This window comes from Sus scrofa, chromosome 8 (assembly GCF_000003025.6).
Source record: "Sus scrofa isolate TJ Tabasco breed Duroc chromosome 8, Sscrofa11.1, whole genome shotgun sequence".
Lineage (NCBI taxonomy): Eukaryota > Metazoa > Chordata > Mammalia > Artiodactyla > Suidae > Sus > Sus scrofa.
The window spans coordinates 71,167,924-71,184,840 of record NC_010450.4 but is presented as its reverse complement, the minus strand read 5'-3'; the positions used below and the strand labels follow the sequence as shown (position 1 = coordinate 71,184,840).

Below are 16,917 nucleotides of genomic sequence, written 5' to 3'. Positions count from 1 at the left end.
AACAATAAACATGGTGGCAAGTGTGGTTTATGTTCTTAAGTAGTACTGCAAAAAAGTGAGTAATGATGGCAAGCAGTATTTCATCAACAAACCTGTAAGTGAGATGGGGAATCAAAGATAGAAGGTATGACTCCAGGTTTCAGTTTAATATTCGGAGTGGTTCTGTCAAAATCTGTCTTCTTAAAGTGCCTTGAACACAACACATCTCCTTTTTTAGGCTCCCACATGCCTGCAGCATTCACATCCAGTCTTTTCATGGCTAATACCCATTTCCTTTTGACTTTTTCATCTGTGGGGAATCTAGGAAAACATACAGAAAGCCTTTTAAAATTAAACACTACTGATTTATACTTGAATTAAGGCTGTGACTAAACTGATTCTTTAGTTTGTTATTACTCTTGGGAACTGGAATATTCAGGAGACCGCCATGATTCACACTTTCATAACTTTCAGTTTTCATAGTCAGACTTTCTATCAAACATGCTACAGGCATATGGCCCTCATTTAAATTTTCTCATATTATAAGGAAAAAAGTTTCAAAGGACATTTAACACCTTATAGTAAGATTCACAGCTGAAGATTTTTCTTCATCTATAAATGATAAAGAATAAGACTTGGGGAGTTCCTGTTGTGGCTCAGTGGTTAATGAATCCGACTAGTAACCATGAGGTTGCAGGTTCGATCCCTGGCCTTGCTCAGTGGGTTAAGGAACCGGTGTTGCTGTGAGCTGTGGTGTAGGTTGCAGACTCGGCTTGGATCCTGAGTTGCTGTGGCTCTGGCATAGGCCAGCAGCTACAGCTCTGATTAGACCCCTAGCCTGGGACTCTCCATATGCCGACGCAGCGGCCCTAGAAAAGACAAAAAAAAAAAAAAAAAAAAAGAATAGCATTTGGGCCTTTTCCTATCTGAGAACTTTATCCCAGATGAACACACACACTGGTACTTTCATTCTTCCATCAGCACCAAGACATTTCTTAGTAGAGCATTTAATAGAAAACAGGGGTATAAATGCGTAGTGAGTGAATGCAGAGAACACCTGCAGAGTTTGGAATTTTGGAGATCAGAACTCATTTGAGATTTGGAGGCCAATAACTATCTTTTCTAATTTTCCAAGCTGGTTTGAATCTTTTTTGGAATAAGGTAGGGCACACATACTCATTTTTTATTTCATTATATCTAGCCAAGTAGTTAGAGACACTTCTCTGGCACATAGCACAAGTGCCTGGCACAAAAACAGCAAAATAAACTTGTAGCAAATGAGTAATTATTAAATCTTATTGTCCTTTCTTTCCTATGCTGCCAGAAGAGTGGTTAAAATACTAAATTAGGACCATCTTAATTTATCTGCAATACAGCTACAAAACCTTTAGTCTGAACTAGTAATTTATATATATATTTTTCCTACCACGGAAGTTTGATCTATTTCTAAACATAAACATAACCTTGACTTATTTTCTAAAAGACAGAATATATTTAGGCAAAGATCCTTCATTCACATTGTAAACTATATGTAAACGACACTGAATTTCTTTGATGGTATGTTAAAATGCAAAGTAAGAATCTTAGCAAAGATGACTTTAATGATATTTTTGTTAATCAGCTTATGATACCTCGGCAGGTATTTTTTACACTTCCACACCAAATCACACAAGTGTAGAAGTTATCACTGTCACTTCAAATTCAACTACAAAGGTTATTTAAAAAGAACTTGAGAACTACTGTTCAAAATTGAAGATGAAAATAGAACTGCCTTTTGCTTTTCTAACAGTCAAAAACATACTTGGTATAATTAACTAGGGCAGAATCTTACACGTGAAATGTCAGTCCTTTTAACTTGGAATTTGGTAAACAGCGAGAAGCACATCCAATGGCTGAGCAACATTTCACCATGGTGTTAACAACTCATAACAGAACTGAAAGAAAATTAAAAGGGCAAGCGTTAGTAACTTCAAAGCTAAGGGGAACATATTCACCTTTCCCAGTATGTTCTGGTATGTTTCAGTTAGGTAGCATGAAATCAGTTAGAAAGCCAAAGGCAAGTATTTTCTTCCAAAACGTTTACTTTGCTCATAAAATTTTCGAGGGGTTTGTCTCTTTACTAAAGCGAGTCATATTTAGCTATGCCACAAGGCGCCTGATTGCAGTTTTGTAGCTGGTACATTTCCCATCCACAGCCCCTTAGGCACCATGTTCCCTCCGCTACAACGCCTTGGCACACTAACTCCTGAGCTTCCCCCGGGAAACCATCCTTGACACCCAGATATGTCGGCTCCTCTCCAGTATTAGCTCTCGGAAAACACACTTCTCCTTCTCAAAGCTGTAATCATTCCTACATTTATTTCACATTCTCTGATGAAAGTCCTCCTCCACCAGCCTGGTGAGTTCCATGAGAGTATGGCAGGGCTTGTGTTTTTTTCTCACGTGTGTCCCCACCGCGTAGCTGGTAAATGTTACTACACATTTTGAAGGAATGAAGCGGACGTAAAGGAGAAGAGGAGGTAAAGGTGGGGCGTGAGACGCTGGCAAGTACGGGTGCCCAGCAGCAGCGGCGCTCCGGTGGGGACCAGATCCGAGCCCGGAGGCCGGCCGAGCTCCGCCCCCTTCTCGAGGCCCTGGCTGCGGCTGGGAAAGGGAGGGGCCGCCCAGTCACAGGTGTGGATGCAGCCGGAGAGCGGCCCTTCCTCTAGGGCCACCGGGCGTCTCCGCGCCGCTGCGGTCCTCCTCACGCCGAACCACGCCCAGGGTGTGGGCAGGCAGCAATGGGGAGAAAAGGAGAGACAACCTAAGATTTGTTACCGTTAGCGGCGAAGGCAGCGACTAACACCGATAACCGAGATTGCGTCTCCCTTCACTTCCGCCCCGTCGCCCCGGGAACCGGAAATCCGGCTGCCCCGGGTCACGTGTCCCTCCGCCATCTTGGCTCTGCTGGCAGCAGCAGCCAGGAGGGGGGGTGCTGGAGCAGAGCTGGGTCTCTGGACGTAGTTTTCATCCTGGGGGAAGGGGCCGTGGAGTTTGAGAGGCTGTGGAAGAGATGGCGGCCTCGGCGCGGGAAGATGGCGGCCGCGGGCAGGAGCACGGACGGCGGGGCTGCGAGCACTATGACAGAGGATGCCTCCTGAAGGTGACGACTTCACTGGGCTCTTCCCCTAGGAGCTTCCGCCGGGTCCAGCTGGGGGCGGGGTGGGCAAAGCGGTTCGGCTTGGGCTTAAGTTTGAGGCTAGGCTGTTGTCAGGACACCTTGTCTAGCTGGGTTGCTGCCGTAGAGAACGTTTTTGGCAAGGCGACCACACGCCCCACCTTTCCTCTTGTGTTGTACTTTGCAAGCAAAGCTCTTCTTGCTTGGGAAGAGCCTGGGCTTGCACATAGGTCACTTTATTAGTGGGTTCTTTTTATTTAGTCTTTCGCTTCTGGAAGTGGACTTCGGCAGCCTCAGGCCTGTGCTGACATTTCCCTGGGATCACTTTCAGGTGTGTGATGAAATAATGGAAGAAGGGCGAACAAGCGGAGCATCGGCATACGATTTCATCTCCTGTAGTAAATAAGTTTTACAGCTTGCCAGCTTCATTTTAGAGGCAGTGAGTATGCCTAAACCTGCCGCAGAGAAAACGTATATGTGAAATAGGAAGACAGTCATTTAATTGCCACAAAATAGGAAATTATGTATGGGAGAGTGTCTGATGGGCATGTATTGTTACTTCTGTTATTTAAGAAAAATTCCTAGTCAGCTTCGAATTTGAAAAATTGACATCCATCCAGTTATTTTTCTTGCAAGAATTTTTCTTCCTTAAAGATTTTGCTTAGAAGGCTTGAGCTTTGGAGTCCGACAGTCCTACCGCCAAATCTTAGCTCTGCGCCTTAATAATTCGGTACTTTTGAGAAAACTACTATTTACATATAAAATAGGAGTGATAGAAGTTCCTCTTTCATAAATAAGTTTGAGGTTTTGAGACAACCTAAAGCCTCTGCTGTAGGCTGTGGTTTGGTGAACATTCCTTCACTGCACTGGATGAAGCTCTTTCACGGCTGGTCATTTACCAAGGGTTGTGTAAAGATATTGAATGCTATCCTTAAGATTCCATTTCCATTGAGATGCCGTGTTAGAGTTTCGGCCTTGGGGTTTTAGACCTCCTCCTCTCATCTTCCCAAGAAAGGCACAAATACATCTGTGTTTCATAGATACATAGTATTCATTGTATTCATAAGATACTTGACCCTGAGTATCAAATGCTATCCACACCCCCTTGGTTCTTTGCTTAAATACCAGAGAGGAGTGTAGAGTTTGAAGGAGGAAGTAATCAACTAAATCAAATGCTGCTCTTTGGGTAAGATAAGAACTGAAAATCAACCTTTAAATTTAGCAAGAAGGAGGTCACTGGTGATGTTGATATGAGAAGTTTCTGTGGAGAGATTGGGACAAAGCCTGATTGGAGTGGATTTAATATGGGATGAGATTAATGGAAATGGAAATAGCCTTTGTAGGCAATTCTTGGAGTTTGGCTGTAAAAGAGAGCAAAAATATGAGGCTCTGGTTGCTGCAAGATGTGCGATCGTGTCCCCCCGCCTTGAGATGCGAGATGTTGCAACATATTTGTAAATTTTTAGAAATGATCCAATAAAATGAAAACATTTTATCATGAAAGGAAGAGGGAAAATTGTAGGAACCCCGTTTTTGAGTAGCCAAACAGGATGTGATCCAGTGTACATACAGTAGAGAAGTTGGCCTTGAGTAAAAACGTGGACTGTAAGATTCTGTAACAGAAGGAAAGACAGTGTGAGGTGCATTTACAGGTAGGTCGATGGAGTTTGTGGGAGGATGTTCTTTTTTGATTATTATTTCGGTTTTCATAGTTAAATAAGAAGCAAGGTCATCAGCAGAGTGTAAGGGGAAAAAGAGGTGTTTGAAGTTTAAAGAGCGAGGAGAAGATGTGAAATCATCATCGAGGTCCTATTAGGGCCTAAGACTTTGGAAGAAGGAGGGGATTGATTAGGGGAACATGGTAGTAAGAGCCCACTTTTTGTCAGTGGTTGTGACTTAAAAGTGACACCAGTGACTCTAGTGGTGCTATTGCTTTAGCCATATTTAGCTGTTCCTATGCAGGTTGAGTAGGAGCGAATTGTATTTAACCAGAGTAGGGATTCTGGGTAGGTGAGTGTGTAGAGAAAGAGAGAAGGAAGGAACTAGATCCATTGCAAAGAGAGGAGATAGTGGTTAGAGAATTTCTTGCTTAAAATTAAGAAACAGGGAGTTCCCATCGTGGCGCAGTGGTTAACGAATCCGACTAGGAACCACGAGGTTGCGGGTTCGGTCTCTGCCCTTGCTCAGTGGGTTAACGATCCGGCGTTGCCGTGAGCTGTGGTGTAGGTTGCAGGCGCGGCTCGGATCCCGTGTTGCAGTGGCTCTGGCGTGGGCCGGTGGCTGCAGCTCCGATTCGACCCCTAGCCTGGGAGCCTCCTTGTGCCGCGGGAGCGGCCCAAGAAATAGCAAAAAGACAAAAAAAAAAAAAAAAAAAAATTAAGAAACAGGAGTCACTTCTTGATTGGAACCCTGGGAATTCCTGAGGCCAATTAGAAGAGTACTTTCTAATACTAAGACATTATTTGTCTTTTTGAGTGTGTGTGAAGTTAATAATTAAAATCTCTGGTACCTTAGCATGAATCAGGGCGGTGGCACTGAACTGTACTAGTGTACTAGACCTGTAGTTTAAAAAAAAAAAAAAGAAAACCAGTTTCACTTAAGAATATTATTGATAACATAATAGCACTACAATTATTGTATCAAATATCAACTATTGAATACATGTCTTTTTTGTATGTTTGAAATGGGGTGTTTTCATCAAGCACATATGCAAAGTGAAATTAGGTGGTTGTTATGAGACGTTCTTGTGCAATTGGCTTATGAACTGACCTAGTTTCTTTTTTAGTGGAACATTTTTTTAATTTGAACTGTGGTTATTCAGATTTGGGTATTTGGTGGACATTTTCTTGAGTAGGAGGAAGCAAGACTGTCATTACAAGGAGAACAATCAGCAGTGATAAAATTCAAGCTTTCATGTGAAAATTAGAATTTTGGAAAGCTTGTCTCAACCTCTGTGAGCTTGAAAGTTTATCAATACTTGACTTTTCTGACAAGATGGGTGGTGGTGTTAACAAACATGTTTTTTGGATATTCTGTGTCAACGGTGGGGACATTTGGAAGGTCTGCATAACTCAGTAAACTGATTTTTTCCAAATGACCAGAGCAGGGATAAAAGATCCATTCAAAATGCAAGATAAAAGGTGACTTTTTACATGTACTCTGGTCCCAAGATTATGGCCAGGGGGATATTAAGTCACCAAGAATAATTTGGAGGTTGCCAAGGACTTGTTTTAAAATATTTTCAAGTCTGACCGAGAACTCTTGACAGTTAGAAATAAGAAGATATGAATGCTTAAAATCATGTTTTTTCAGGAAAAAAACAACCAAAAACCAAAATGCAAGATAGATTAATAGATTTTAATGTAACAGTTCACTGATTAATTTCAGATTCTACATTGCAGCAAACAATTTTGAGTAGTTGAGTTCTGGTGAGTATCAGAGAGGAGTATCCATAATTCTCTGAAAAGGTTATTAAAATACTCCTCCCTTGTCCAACTACATGTTTGTGTGAAGCCAAAATTTCCTCATATACTTCAACCCAAGCTGATTGAGTGTAGAAGCAAATATGAGAATCTACCTATTTTGGGGGAAATACAGCTTTTTCATTAAAATATGTTATTTATGTTAACCTGTAATTGGTTTGTTGCTAATTTTTTTTTTTTTTTTTTTTTAGGGCCACACCTGAGGCATATGGAAGTTCCCAGGGTAGGGGTCGAATTGAGAGCTATAGCCACTGGCCATAGGCATAGCCACAGCAACTCGGGATCCAGGCAGTGTCTGCAGCCTACACCACAGCTCACAGTGAAGCCAGATCCTTAACCCACTGAGGGAGGCCAGGGATCAAACCCAGGTCCTCATGGATACTAGGCTGGTTCGTTACCTCTGAGCTACAACGGGAACACCGCTATTATTTTAAAAAATAAGTAATAAGTATTTTAAAAACCTGGAAGATTTAATCTGTAATACGGTAAGTATCAATAGATAAAATTCACATAAACAAAAGCCCTTTGGGATCCTCAGTAATTTTTAAGAGTGTGAAGGGGTCCTGAGACTAAAACATTTGAGAACGACTGTTCCGTGGTATGACCGAGAATATGTGGCTGATGAGGCTTGGAGGATAAGACCATTGCAGGTGAGAAAGGGAACTGAGAGTTCATGGTCTTGGAGGGATTAGCACTGTGGGTGTGCAGATCACTATGATTTAGGACAAGAGTGATAATTGCAAAGAAAAGGAGACGACTGAGTGTTAATATGAGGAATGAACCATGGGAAGTCACAGCACAGAGAGCCTTCAGAAATGAATGGATCTGAAAGGTCACAGCATACGGGAAAGCATTGGGTTACTTACTGGCCTGGAGACTTCTCAGTGTACTAGTTAGGATAAGGTTATAACAAAAAGACCCAAAAGTAATGTGAGTTAAACAGTAAAGAGTTCATTTCCTCTCACCTACCAATTCGAGGTGAGTGATCCAGTTTGGTAATGAGGCTTTGATCCACATCATCACTCCAGGGACAAGTTCTTCCCATTGTATTATTTTGCCATGTTTTGGGGCATAGTAGTCATCATCTGGGTAGCTGCCAGGTCCAGGCCTCATCTGAAGGCAAGGGAGAAGGAAGTATGGAGGAGGAGGCATGCCCAGTTATTTAATATTCAGGCCCAGGAGCAGCACTGATTTCTTCTGTCTGTATCCTCTTGGTAAGAACTTAAGTCATTTGGCCTCATCTAACAGCAGTCATGTACCTGGGAAGAGGAGAGTAGATTTTGTTGGTTAACTGGCAGTCTTTTTGCTCTTCTTAGACAAGGGCTTTTGCATTTATTGCATCAGGCACATAGTTGATGGTTAATAACCATAAGTGAACTAAAATGTAATCTTTATAATATTTAATGCTTGGGGGTTGAAGTTGGTAAATGATTTTCTCTGGAAAGTCCAAGTAGAAGTTGCCTGCATGCCATTTAGGCTGAGAATGAGTTTAGTTAGGGTGCTGTGGGATTAGTTTTCCAGTTAGTGACTTCCGTCCTTCACAGTTCTTCTATCTTTAAGGACAAGGTTGTGTTCAACTTGATACAGACATATGGGATGTTGAAGGGAAAACAGTGAACTGGTTATGTTTAGGATCAGTTTATGAAATGGTCCATTGGTTGTAATCTTTGATCTTGTTCCAGGAGGAGGAAAAAAAATTTCTTTTTGCATGGCAAACTTGTCTTCTCTTGCTTCTAATAACTCTTCTTCCCCCTGGGTATTAGGCACCTTGCTGTGACAAGCTTTATACTTGCCGGTTGTGTCATGATAGCAATGAAGATCATCAGCTAGATCGCTTTAAAGTAAAGGAAGTGCAGTGCATAAACTGTGAAAAAATTCAACATGTAAGGTTTGATCATTTCTATATTCCCTTTCTTTTTAAAGTTTTACTAAGGTGGATTAAAAAATTAAGAGTATTGCAAATAAGACTTATTTAGCTCTTGAAGTGAGCAATATCTTGGATTTAAATATTTAAAAACTTATAAAACTGCATATATGTTAAAAAATTCTGGATATTTCAATAGGGATTAAAAATGTTTTGGAAAATGTATTCTAATTTTTTAGTTACATGTGGTTTTTTTTTTTTTTTAGGCACAACAGATCTGTGAAGAATGTAGCACATTGTTTGGAGAATATTATTGCAGTATATGCCATCTCTTTGACAAAGATAAGAAACAGTATCATTGTGAAAACTGTGGAATTTGTAGGTACTGTATGTAAAAGGTTTTTCCCTAATATATCTGAGCAGCAGTAGTTTTTAAAGTCAACTTAGTCGGAATATAATTACATCTTATAAAATGCATTCATTTTAAGTGTCCAGTAACTTTTGACAAACTTGTATATTATATATATGTATGTCTCAAGATAAAGCATTCCCATTATTCTGAAAGTTTCTTCAAGCCTCTTTTGCAATAATCATTTAACTAGCCCATCAAGAATTGTGTTGGCCATTTAAAATTTTAACCTTGTATATCAGGTGTTTTGTAGGCATCTAGGGTAGGAAATTAGGGTAGATTTTTTTCCTTTTTAAAAATTAGGGAGTGCTCGGAGTTTCCGTCGTGGCTCAGTGGTGAACGAATCAGACTAGGAACCATGAGGTTGTGGGTTCGATCCCTGGCCTTGCTCAGTGGGTTAAGGATCTGGCGTTGCCGTGAGCTGTGGTGTAGGTCACAGACTCAGCTCGGATCTGGCGTTGCTGTGGCTCTGGTGTAGGCCTGTGGCTATGGCTCCAATTAGACCCCTAGCCTGGGATCCTCCATATGCCACTGGAGCAGCCCAAGAAATGGCAAAATGACAAAAAAAAAGGGGGGGGGAGTTCTCATGGCTCAGTTCCCATGAGGCTGTGGGTTTGATCCCCAGCCTTGCTCTTTGGGTCAAGGATCCGACATTGCTGTAGCTGTGGTATAGGTCACAGATGTGCTTGGATCTGGAGTTGCTGTGGCTGTGGCTTTGGCTTTGGCTGTGGTGTAGGCTGGCAGCTGCAGCTCTGATTCAACCCCTAGCCTGGGAACTTCCATATACCATAGGTGAGGCCCTAAAAAGATGAAAAAAAAAAAAAAAATAGAAAATACAGAAAAGTAGAAAGAATGAAAACAAAACAGCCTGCAGTCCAACCACCCACTAACAAGCTACAGTTGACATGTTGGTATATAGGAATTTTTTTTATTTCTAAAAATCCTGAAGTGTTAGATATGTACAAAAGTATATATGTGACATATGTATGTTTTGAAGTATACTAATAGGATTAGCCACTCATTTTAAGAAATAGAATGTTACTAATAGTGTTGGAGTTCCAAGTATTTTATGCCAGTCCTTTCTCCTTGTTTCTATTAGAGAATTTTAAGTCACTTTTCTTTTATGTAGTTTTTAAGGAAGGATAATAATAAACATACCAAAAGATGTAGAAATCATAATTTTTGTCTCTATAAGTTTGATTTGGGTTTTTAATAATATTTATGTATATATACCAGCTCTTTGAGCGTGTGGAATATAGTTATGATGATTGGTTTAATGTCCTCTGCTAATTTAACATCTTTGTCAATTCTGGATTGATTTTCATTGATTGATTATTCCCTTTTTGGGTTGGGTTTTCTTGTCTTTTTGCATGCCTGGTCTTTTTTTTTTCCTCCTCCCCTTTAAGTTTCCTTATTAAGTAGATTTATTTAAGTGGGGGAAAAAAGCAAATAAATTAAAACATGTATTAGTGCAGGTAGGTCTGTAGATATGTAAATATGACAGTTGAAGTTTGTTTTAGTATACAACATTAGTATATAATATCAAGGTGACTCTTAAGATTCTTTGACTAAAACCATTGTATATTATAATATGATTATCTGAGTGTGAATCCTTAAGTTTTCTGTTTCATATTAAATACAGCACAGGGTTCACTTTCTCCATCACATCGAGAGATAGCTAACTTTGAGCCATTCAGGGAAGGAGAGAAGCTATCTTCTCTGCCCCATACTGTTTCTTCTCTGTCTACACCTGCAGTGGTCATCTTCTCTCTCTTCATTGCTACTGGCATTTAAATTCCTACAGTTAGGACCCATGAGTAGAGTTGATAATATGTTAGGCTGTCCTTTAAAAAAATTTTTTTTTCATTAAAATATAGTTGATTTACAGTGTTGTGCCGATTTCTGCTGTGTAGCAAAGTGATCCAGTCACACCCACTCACACATTCTCTTTTAAATACTGTTTTCCATCATGGTCTATCCCAGGAGAGTGGATCTAGTTCCCTGTGCTATGCATTAGAACCTTGTTGTTTATCTGCATGCCTGGTCATTGTTGATTGGATACCAGACTTTATTATGATTTTGATCTTGTTAGGTGCTGAGTATTTTCATATTCCTCTGGATCTTCTTGAACTTATTTGGGGATGCACTTAAGTTTCTTGGAAGCAGTTTGGTGCTTCTGAGACTTGCTTTTATAATTTGTTAGATGAGTTTGGAGGTATGATTTTTCTAGGAGTAGTATTACTCCTCACTCCTGAGGCATTACCTTCCTGAGTTCTCTACCCGGTACCCCGTGAACTTGAAGGTTTTCCAGTCTGTCTATTGGGAATAAGCACTGACTGGCATGTCTGAGTGCCAAGCACTGCTGGTTTCCTTGGGTGGTTCTTTACATGCATATGCTGATGTGTATCCTTCTAGGTAAATACTTGACAGGCTTCCTCAGGGCAGCCCTGTCCTCTCTGGTGCTCTGTCCTGTGTACTCCAGCTGCCTTGGTTTCCCTGGGTTCTCAGCTTATCTTATCAGTCAGGCAGTCTTTGTGGCTCTGCCTCAGTTCCTCCAACTTGTCCTAGTGCTTGAAAGTGCTCTAGGCAGTAAACTGGGGCAATTGTAAGGCTCGGTTTGTTTTCTATATTTCACAGATCACTCACTGTCCTTCATCCCCTGATGTTCATTGAAACCTGTTTCATATAGGTAGATATATGAAAGGCAGGTAGACCTAGTCTCTTGTCTGTTATTCTGTCTTGGGCAGTATTGGAGCCTCCCTGCAGGCTTTTACCTGTGGAATTTGACAGACTAATTCTGAATTTCATCTGGAAGAGAAAAGTCACAATAACCAAGCAGATTTTGAAAAGGAAGAGCAACAAGGGGGGGGGGGAGTTGCTTAATTGCATAATCAAAACAAAGTAAATTTAGAGTACTTCAAATGGCGTCCTTTGCACAGGAATAGACAGATAAAGGGAAAAACTGTTGTGTGTCATATTTACACATACGATTTTATAGCAGAAGTGGCATTTTGGAGCAGGGGAAAGGATATTAGGATAATTGATTACCCATCGGGGAAACAAAAAATTGATTACTAAACTCTTTGCATTCATTAGAGTATGGTTTTAGCATGTTGTGACAAAAGTCCAAAATAACAAGTGACTCAAAAAGGTCACTTTTCTCCTGGAAAAGTCTGAACCATGTAGTTTGTTAAATAGGAGTCCAGGTTCTTCTTATTTTTTTCTCTTTCCATCCATAAGATATTTTCTTGTCTACATAGTTTAAAAGAGCTCCTATTCTGGGTGAGTGGAAAGGGGGAAATGGTGAAGGGAAGGTACACTCTTTTCTCCTAAGGGCATAAGACAGAATTTTCATTTGTCTCTTCTGTTCACAACCTCCAGAGAAGTTAGAAAATAGTTTTATTCAGGATAGCCCTGTGCCTAGCTAAATGTTCTGTTGTACAAGAGGAGGATAAAAAAATTGGGTAACAACTAGCAATCTCACTTTTACCATACATAATGTTTCAGATGAATGAAAGAAAAATATAAAAATTATGAGTCATGGTATTACAAGTATTGGAGAATATGACCCATAGGTTTCAAAAGTCTTTGCAAAACAGACAGAAGCATAAGCCATAAAGGAAAATATCAGCGGCTTTTTATTACATGGGAATTGAAATGGCTACATGACAAAAGAGAAAAAAAGGTGGCAGGTGGAGTTCCCGTTGTGGTGCAGTCGTTAACGAATCCAACTAAGAACCATGAGAGTTCTTCCCTGGCCTTGCCCCATGGGTTAAGGATCTGGTGTTGCCTTGAGCTGTGGTGTAGGTTGCAGACGCAGCTCGGATCCTGTGTTGCTAGGGCTCTGGTGTAGGCCGGTGACTACAGCTCCGATTCGACCCCTAGCCTGGAAACCTCCATGTGCCGCGGGAGCGGACCTAGAAAAGGCAAAAAGACCAAAAAAAAAAAAAACAATGGCGTACCAGAAAAGTAATTATAACATATACAGGTGAAAAAGATTAATATTCAGAATACGTACAGAGCTCTTTTAAATTCGTTTCCTCAAAAAACTAAAAGTAGAACTGCCATATGATACCATACGCAATTCCACTCTTGGGAACATAATCTGAAAGAATTGAAAATACTGATTAGAAAAAGTACATGCATCCTAGTTCATAACAGTAGCCTAGATATGGAAGCACTCTTAAGTGTCGACCAATAGATGAATGGATAAGGAAGATATAGTATGTACACAACACACACACAGACACAAACACAGGCATACACATAAACACAATGGAATATTATCCAACCATAGAGAAGAATCAAATTCTGCCATTTGCAATGCTGTGGGTAGACCCGAATAGTATTATGCTTAGTGAAGAAGTCAGAGAAAGACAGATGCTGTATATTATCACTTATGTGTGGAATCTAAGAAATAAAACAAATGAATGTTTGTAACAAAACAGGAACAGATTCAGAGATATACAAAACAAAGTAGTGGATACCAGTGGGGGGTTGGGGAAGGGACAAGATATAGGAGTAAAGGATTAAGAGATACAAACTGATACATATAATAGGTAAGCAGCAAGGATATATTGTACAGCATAGGGAAATATAGACATTATTTTCTAGTAACTTTAAATGGAGTATAATCTATAAAAATATTGAATCACTATGCCATACACTTGAAACTAATATAATATTGTAAATCAACTATCAACTTCAGTTAAAAAAAAAAAGCTGATTAAAGGCAAATACCCAAGTGGAAAAATGAACCGAGCACATGAACAGACAATCCACAGGAGAAATCCAAATGGTTCATAAACATGAAAATACGCTTCCTGTCTCATCATTTGAGAAATGCAAATTAAAGTGCCATTTTTCATTTGTCATGTAAGTAACCAGTGTTGGCAGGAGTGTGGGGAACAGAGGTACCATCACACACTGTTCGTGGGAGTATAAATTGGTACCATCTTTGCAAGTCAGTTTGGCGGTATCAGAACTGCTGATGCAATGCCCTCTTACCCCATAGTTTCACTTTTAGGAATCTTATAAAAAATCACCATGTAGGTTGTGATGTCTATATATAGGTATTTATTATGTCATTGTATTAACTAAAGATAGTAAATCATGTCAATAAAAGTATTAAAATTTACAGTATGTTCCTATCATGTAATCCTGTGTAACTATGAAGAGGAATGAAGTGGTTCTATATATTCACACATAGAATACTCTTGAGGAAGTACTGTTAACTGAAAAAAAAGTTGCCAAGCAATATATATAGAATCCATCTATGTAAAAAATAAAACCCAAATTGTGTCTATGTGTATATTTGTAGAGAAAAAGACATGGAAGGGTAGATAATCATTCTCCTTAGAGTGTTTACATTTGGGGAGTGAGGTTGAGGAGGTAGGGATTTATTACTTCATCTTCAGTGTGGTTTGAACTTTATAGTGAAATTAAGCTTATATATAATGAACAAATGATTACTATAGTAAGAATGAATCTGAACTTTTGTTTTTCATATTTTTTTTTTTTTTAGGATTGGTCCAAAGGAAGATTTTTTCCACTGTTTGAAATGTAACTTATGCCTAGCAATGAATCTCCAAGGAAAGCACAAGGTATATAATTCAGTTCTCATGATTTAAAAACTATTACAGTGTTTTTGAAAATACCTTAAATCCTAATTTGTTTAGGAACATGCTGATTTTCAGATATTACCAAGTCGTTCATGTCGCTTTTTATTTTTAAGCAATACTAAGAAGTAGATGTTCTAAAGCTTACGTGTCAGAACATCTAATCTATAATTCCTTTTCTCTATATAAGAGTACTTACATTTTTATTAGTATAATGTAGACAAGTTCTAAATTGGCTCATGGATTCTTATTATTGGTACTGGTTTTAAGAATAGCTTTATAATGTATGATATAAAGTGTAACCTTTTGTTAGCATTCCTAGAAAATTTAGTATTTCTTTCATAATCTGAAATATTTTTTAATTTGGATGCAGCAATTATATCATGATTCTAGGCCTTTTAAACATTATTTTTCATTACTTAGAAAAAAATCTAATAACTCATTTACAGTGCTGATTCTGTCCAAGAATTTAGAGACTGAAGAGACTGATGAGGGGTTTTGAATACTATATAGTAGGTAATAACTGGCCTAAAATACTAGAGTGGTAAGAGAAATTGAGGTGAATAATAAACATATGGGATATGCTGACAAGGTGTAAGGGAGAAAGAATGAGGCTGAATAAAGACTCCCAAGGATTTTAACCCTGGCTTAAAGTACTTGATTAATAGATTGTGAATTTGTAGGAGATAAAAAATTAAGGTTAGTTTTACTGGCTTTAGTTTGGGGTGATGGCAAGATGTGCTCTGTTGTCTTTAGAAAAATTATATACCTATTTTCTCTTGTAGTTTTGTTTCTTAGTTATTTTGTATTGTCTGTGTTTGTAAATGGTCCTGTCAACTACTCAAGTGCTTACTTAAAAAAACCTGGGCATCATCTGTGGCTTGGTGCCTTCTCTTACCTCTTCACAGATGACACTATCTTGTCAAGTTAAGATCTCAGGCCCTGGAGGTCTCCTGTTGGAGCTCAAATATATTTCCATCTCTTGCTAGTATGTAATTTTGGAAGGTTATTTAGCGTTTCTAGGCCTCAAATACCTCATCTATAAAATGGAGTAATAATTGTACCTGTTTCATTTAGAGTTGTGGGGATTAATTGGGTTAATACAGGTAATGAACCTGGCATATGACATGTGTTAAAATTTCTGTAATGTGAACTGTTATTTTGTTATTTGTAAAATGAAGAGAATTTGAATAATTAAGACACATTAAGCAATTTCATTGTCTCAGGTAATGTACACAGCCTGAAATAGTTGTGAGAGTTAACTGTTCAGTTCTTGTCTGACATACAGGAAACGTGTATTAATGTTACTTATTACCTTTAGTAAGCTGGTATTGTTTCATTTGTTAGTTTTTTTATAATTAATACTATTAAGCTTTTGGTAATTTTAGTTTTGCTTTTAAACAGTGTATTGAAAATGTTTCCCGGCAGAATTGTCCAATATGTTTGGAGGTGAGTTTAAAATGTTTTTAGCTTTGGAACATTCTGTCTTGGATTGAAAGTACTGATTATTTATATTGTCTTCGTGTAAGTAAGCACTAGCATTTATTTCCTTTTACAGGACATTCATACATCCCGTATTGTTGCTCACGTCTTGCCATGTGGACATCTTTTACATAGGTAAGGTAACTGGTTTTTTTCCTCAAAACATTTGAAAATAGTGTAGGTACTTTTTGCTTTACTAAAATAATGTTGTGTTTTCTTTCAGAACATGTTATGAAGAAATGTTGAAAGAGTGAGTGTTTGATGGGATTTTAAAAAATTGTAATTGTAAGATGTCTGTTTTTTCTTTTTTTGAAAGGAGGGGGAACTGGGCAGACTTTGCAGTTACTTATATAGGGTATGGCAGAGACTTCCCTTGAGATGGGTCAGGTTGTGTTAAATCGGTGGAGCACGTTAGGTGACGTGGGACTATGCCTTTGTTCCTGTGTTTCCGGTATGCTTATCTCATCGCACAACTGGAGACAGATACCTCTCATTTTCTGACTGTACTTAGTGGAAAACTCAGTTTCTCTGCCAGAGGCAGTCATAGTGTTGTAAGAAAATAAAAATACTGAGGCATGTTGCTCAAAATTCTAAGTTGTTGTATGGGCTCAGTATAAAGACCTGCAAAAAAGGCTGGTAACAATTTATCTCATATTGACTTTATTGCGGGGAAAGGGTGATAAAAGCGGGTGCAAAAAGTTAGGGCAGAGGAGACCGTCATAACTCCTTCCGTCCTGAATACTGATGAGCAGAGATTTTAATTTAACAGATAGAATGGAACATTTTTCAGAAGTTTTAGAAAGGAAATAATATCATCTGAATAAGTTTTAAGGAATACTATCTCTTCTTTGCTTGGATATATTAAGTGATTAAGGCTGTTTAGGTAAAAAGCAGCTTAATTGGTTTTTAAAATATATTGAGTATAT

At 38.9% G+C, this 16,917-nt stretch overlaps 2 protein-coding genes across 8 annotated transcripts in view; one reads left to right on the top strand and one right to left on the bottom strand.

The window, feature by feature from the left end:
* The window catches only part of THAP6 (THAP domain containing 6), an 18,893-nt gene extending 16,004 nt beyond the window's left edge, over positions 1 to 2,889 (bottom strand). The window contains exons 1-3 of one of the 2 annotated variants that reach the window (XM_003482412.4): positions 2,797 to 2,889; positions 1,811 to 1,913; positions 93 to 300 (exon numbers count right to left, since the gene is read on the bottom strand). In XM_003482412.4, coding sequence (XP_003482460.2) covers positions 93 to 300; positions 1,811 to 1,890 — 288 coding nt within the window. In that variant the 5' untranslated portion in view covers positions 1,891 to 1,913; positions 2,797 to 2,889. Of the gene's footprint in view, positions 1 to 92; positions 301 to 1,810; positions 1,914 to 2,333; positions 2,573 to 2,796 lie in introns of those variants that run through there. The other variant, XM_005666756.3, reaches the window with a different exon arrangement.
* The window catches only part of RCHY1 (ring finger and CHY zinc finger domain containing 1), a 26,633-nt gene continuing 12,536 nt past the window's right edge, over positions 2,821 to 16,917 (top strand). For 2 of the 6 annotated variants that reach the window (XR_002346344.1, XM_021100262.1), the window contains exons 1-7: positions 2,827 to 3,121; positions 8,382 to 8,501; positions 8,749 to 8,864; positions 14,416 to 14,494; positions 15,914 to 15,958; positions 16,068 to 16,126; positions 16,215 to 16,241. Coding sequence is in view for 5 of the 6 variants with exons in the window: in XM_021100262.1 (XP_020955921.1) it covers positions 3,032 to 3,121; positions 8,382 to 8,501; positions 8,749 to 8,864; positions 14,416 to 14,494; positions 15,914 to 15,958; positions 16,068 to 16,126; positions 16,215 to 16,241 (536 nt within the window). In the remaining variant the exon portion in view is untranslated. 6 annotated transcript variants of the gene reach the window in all.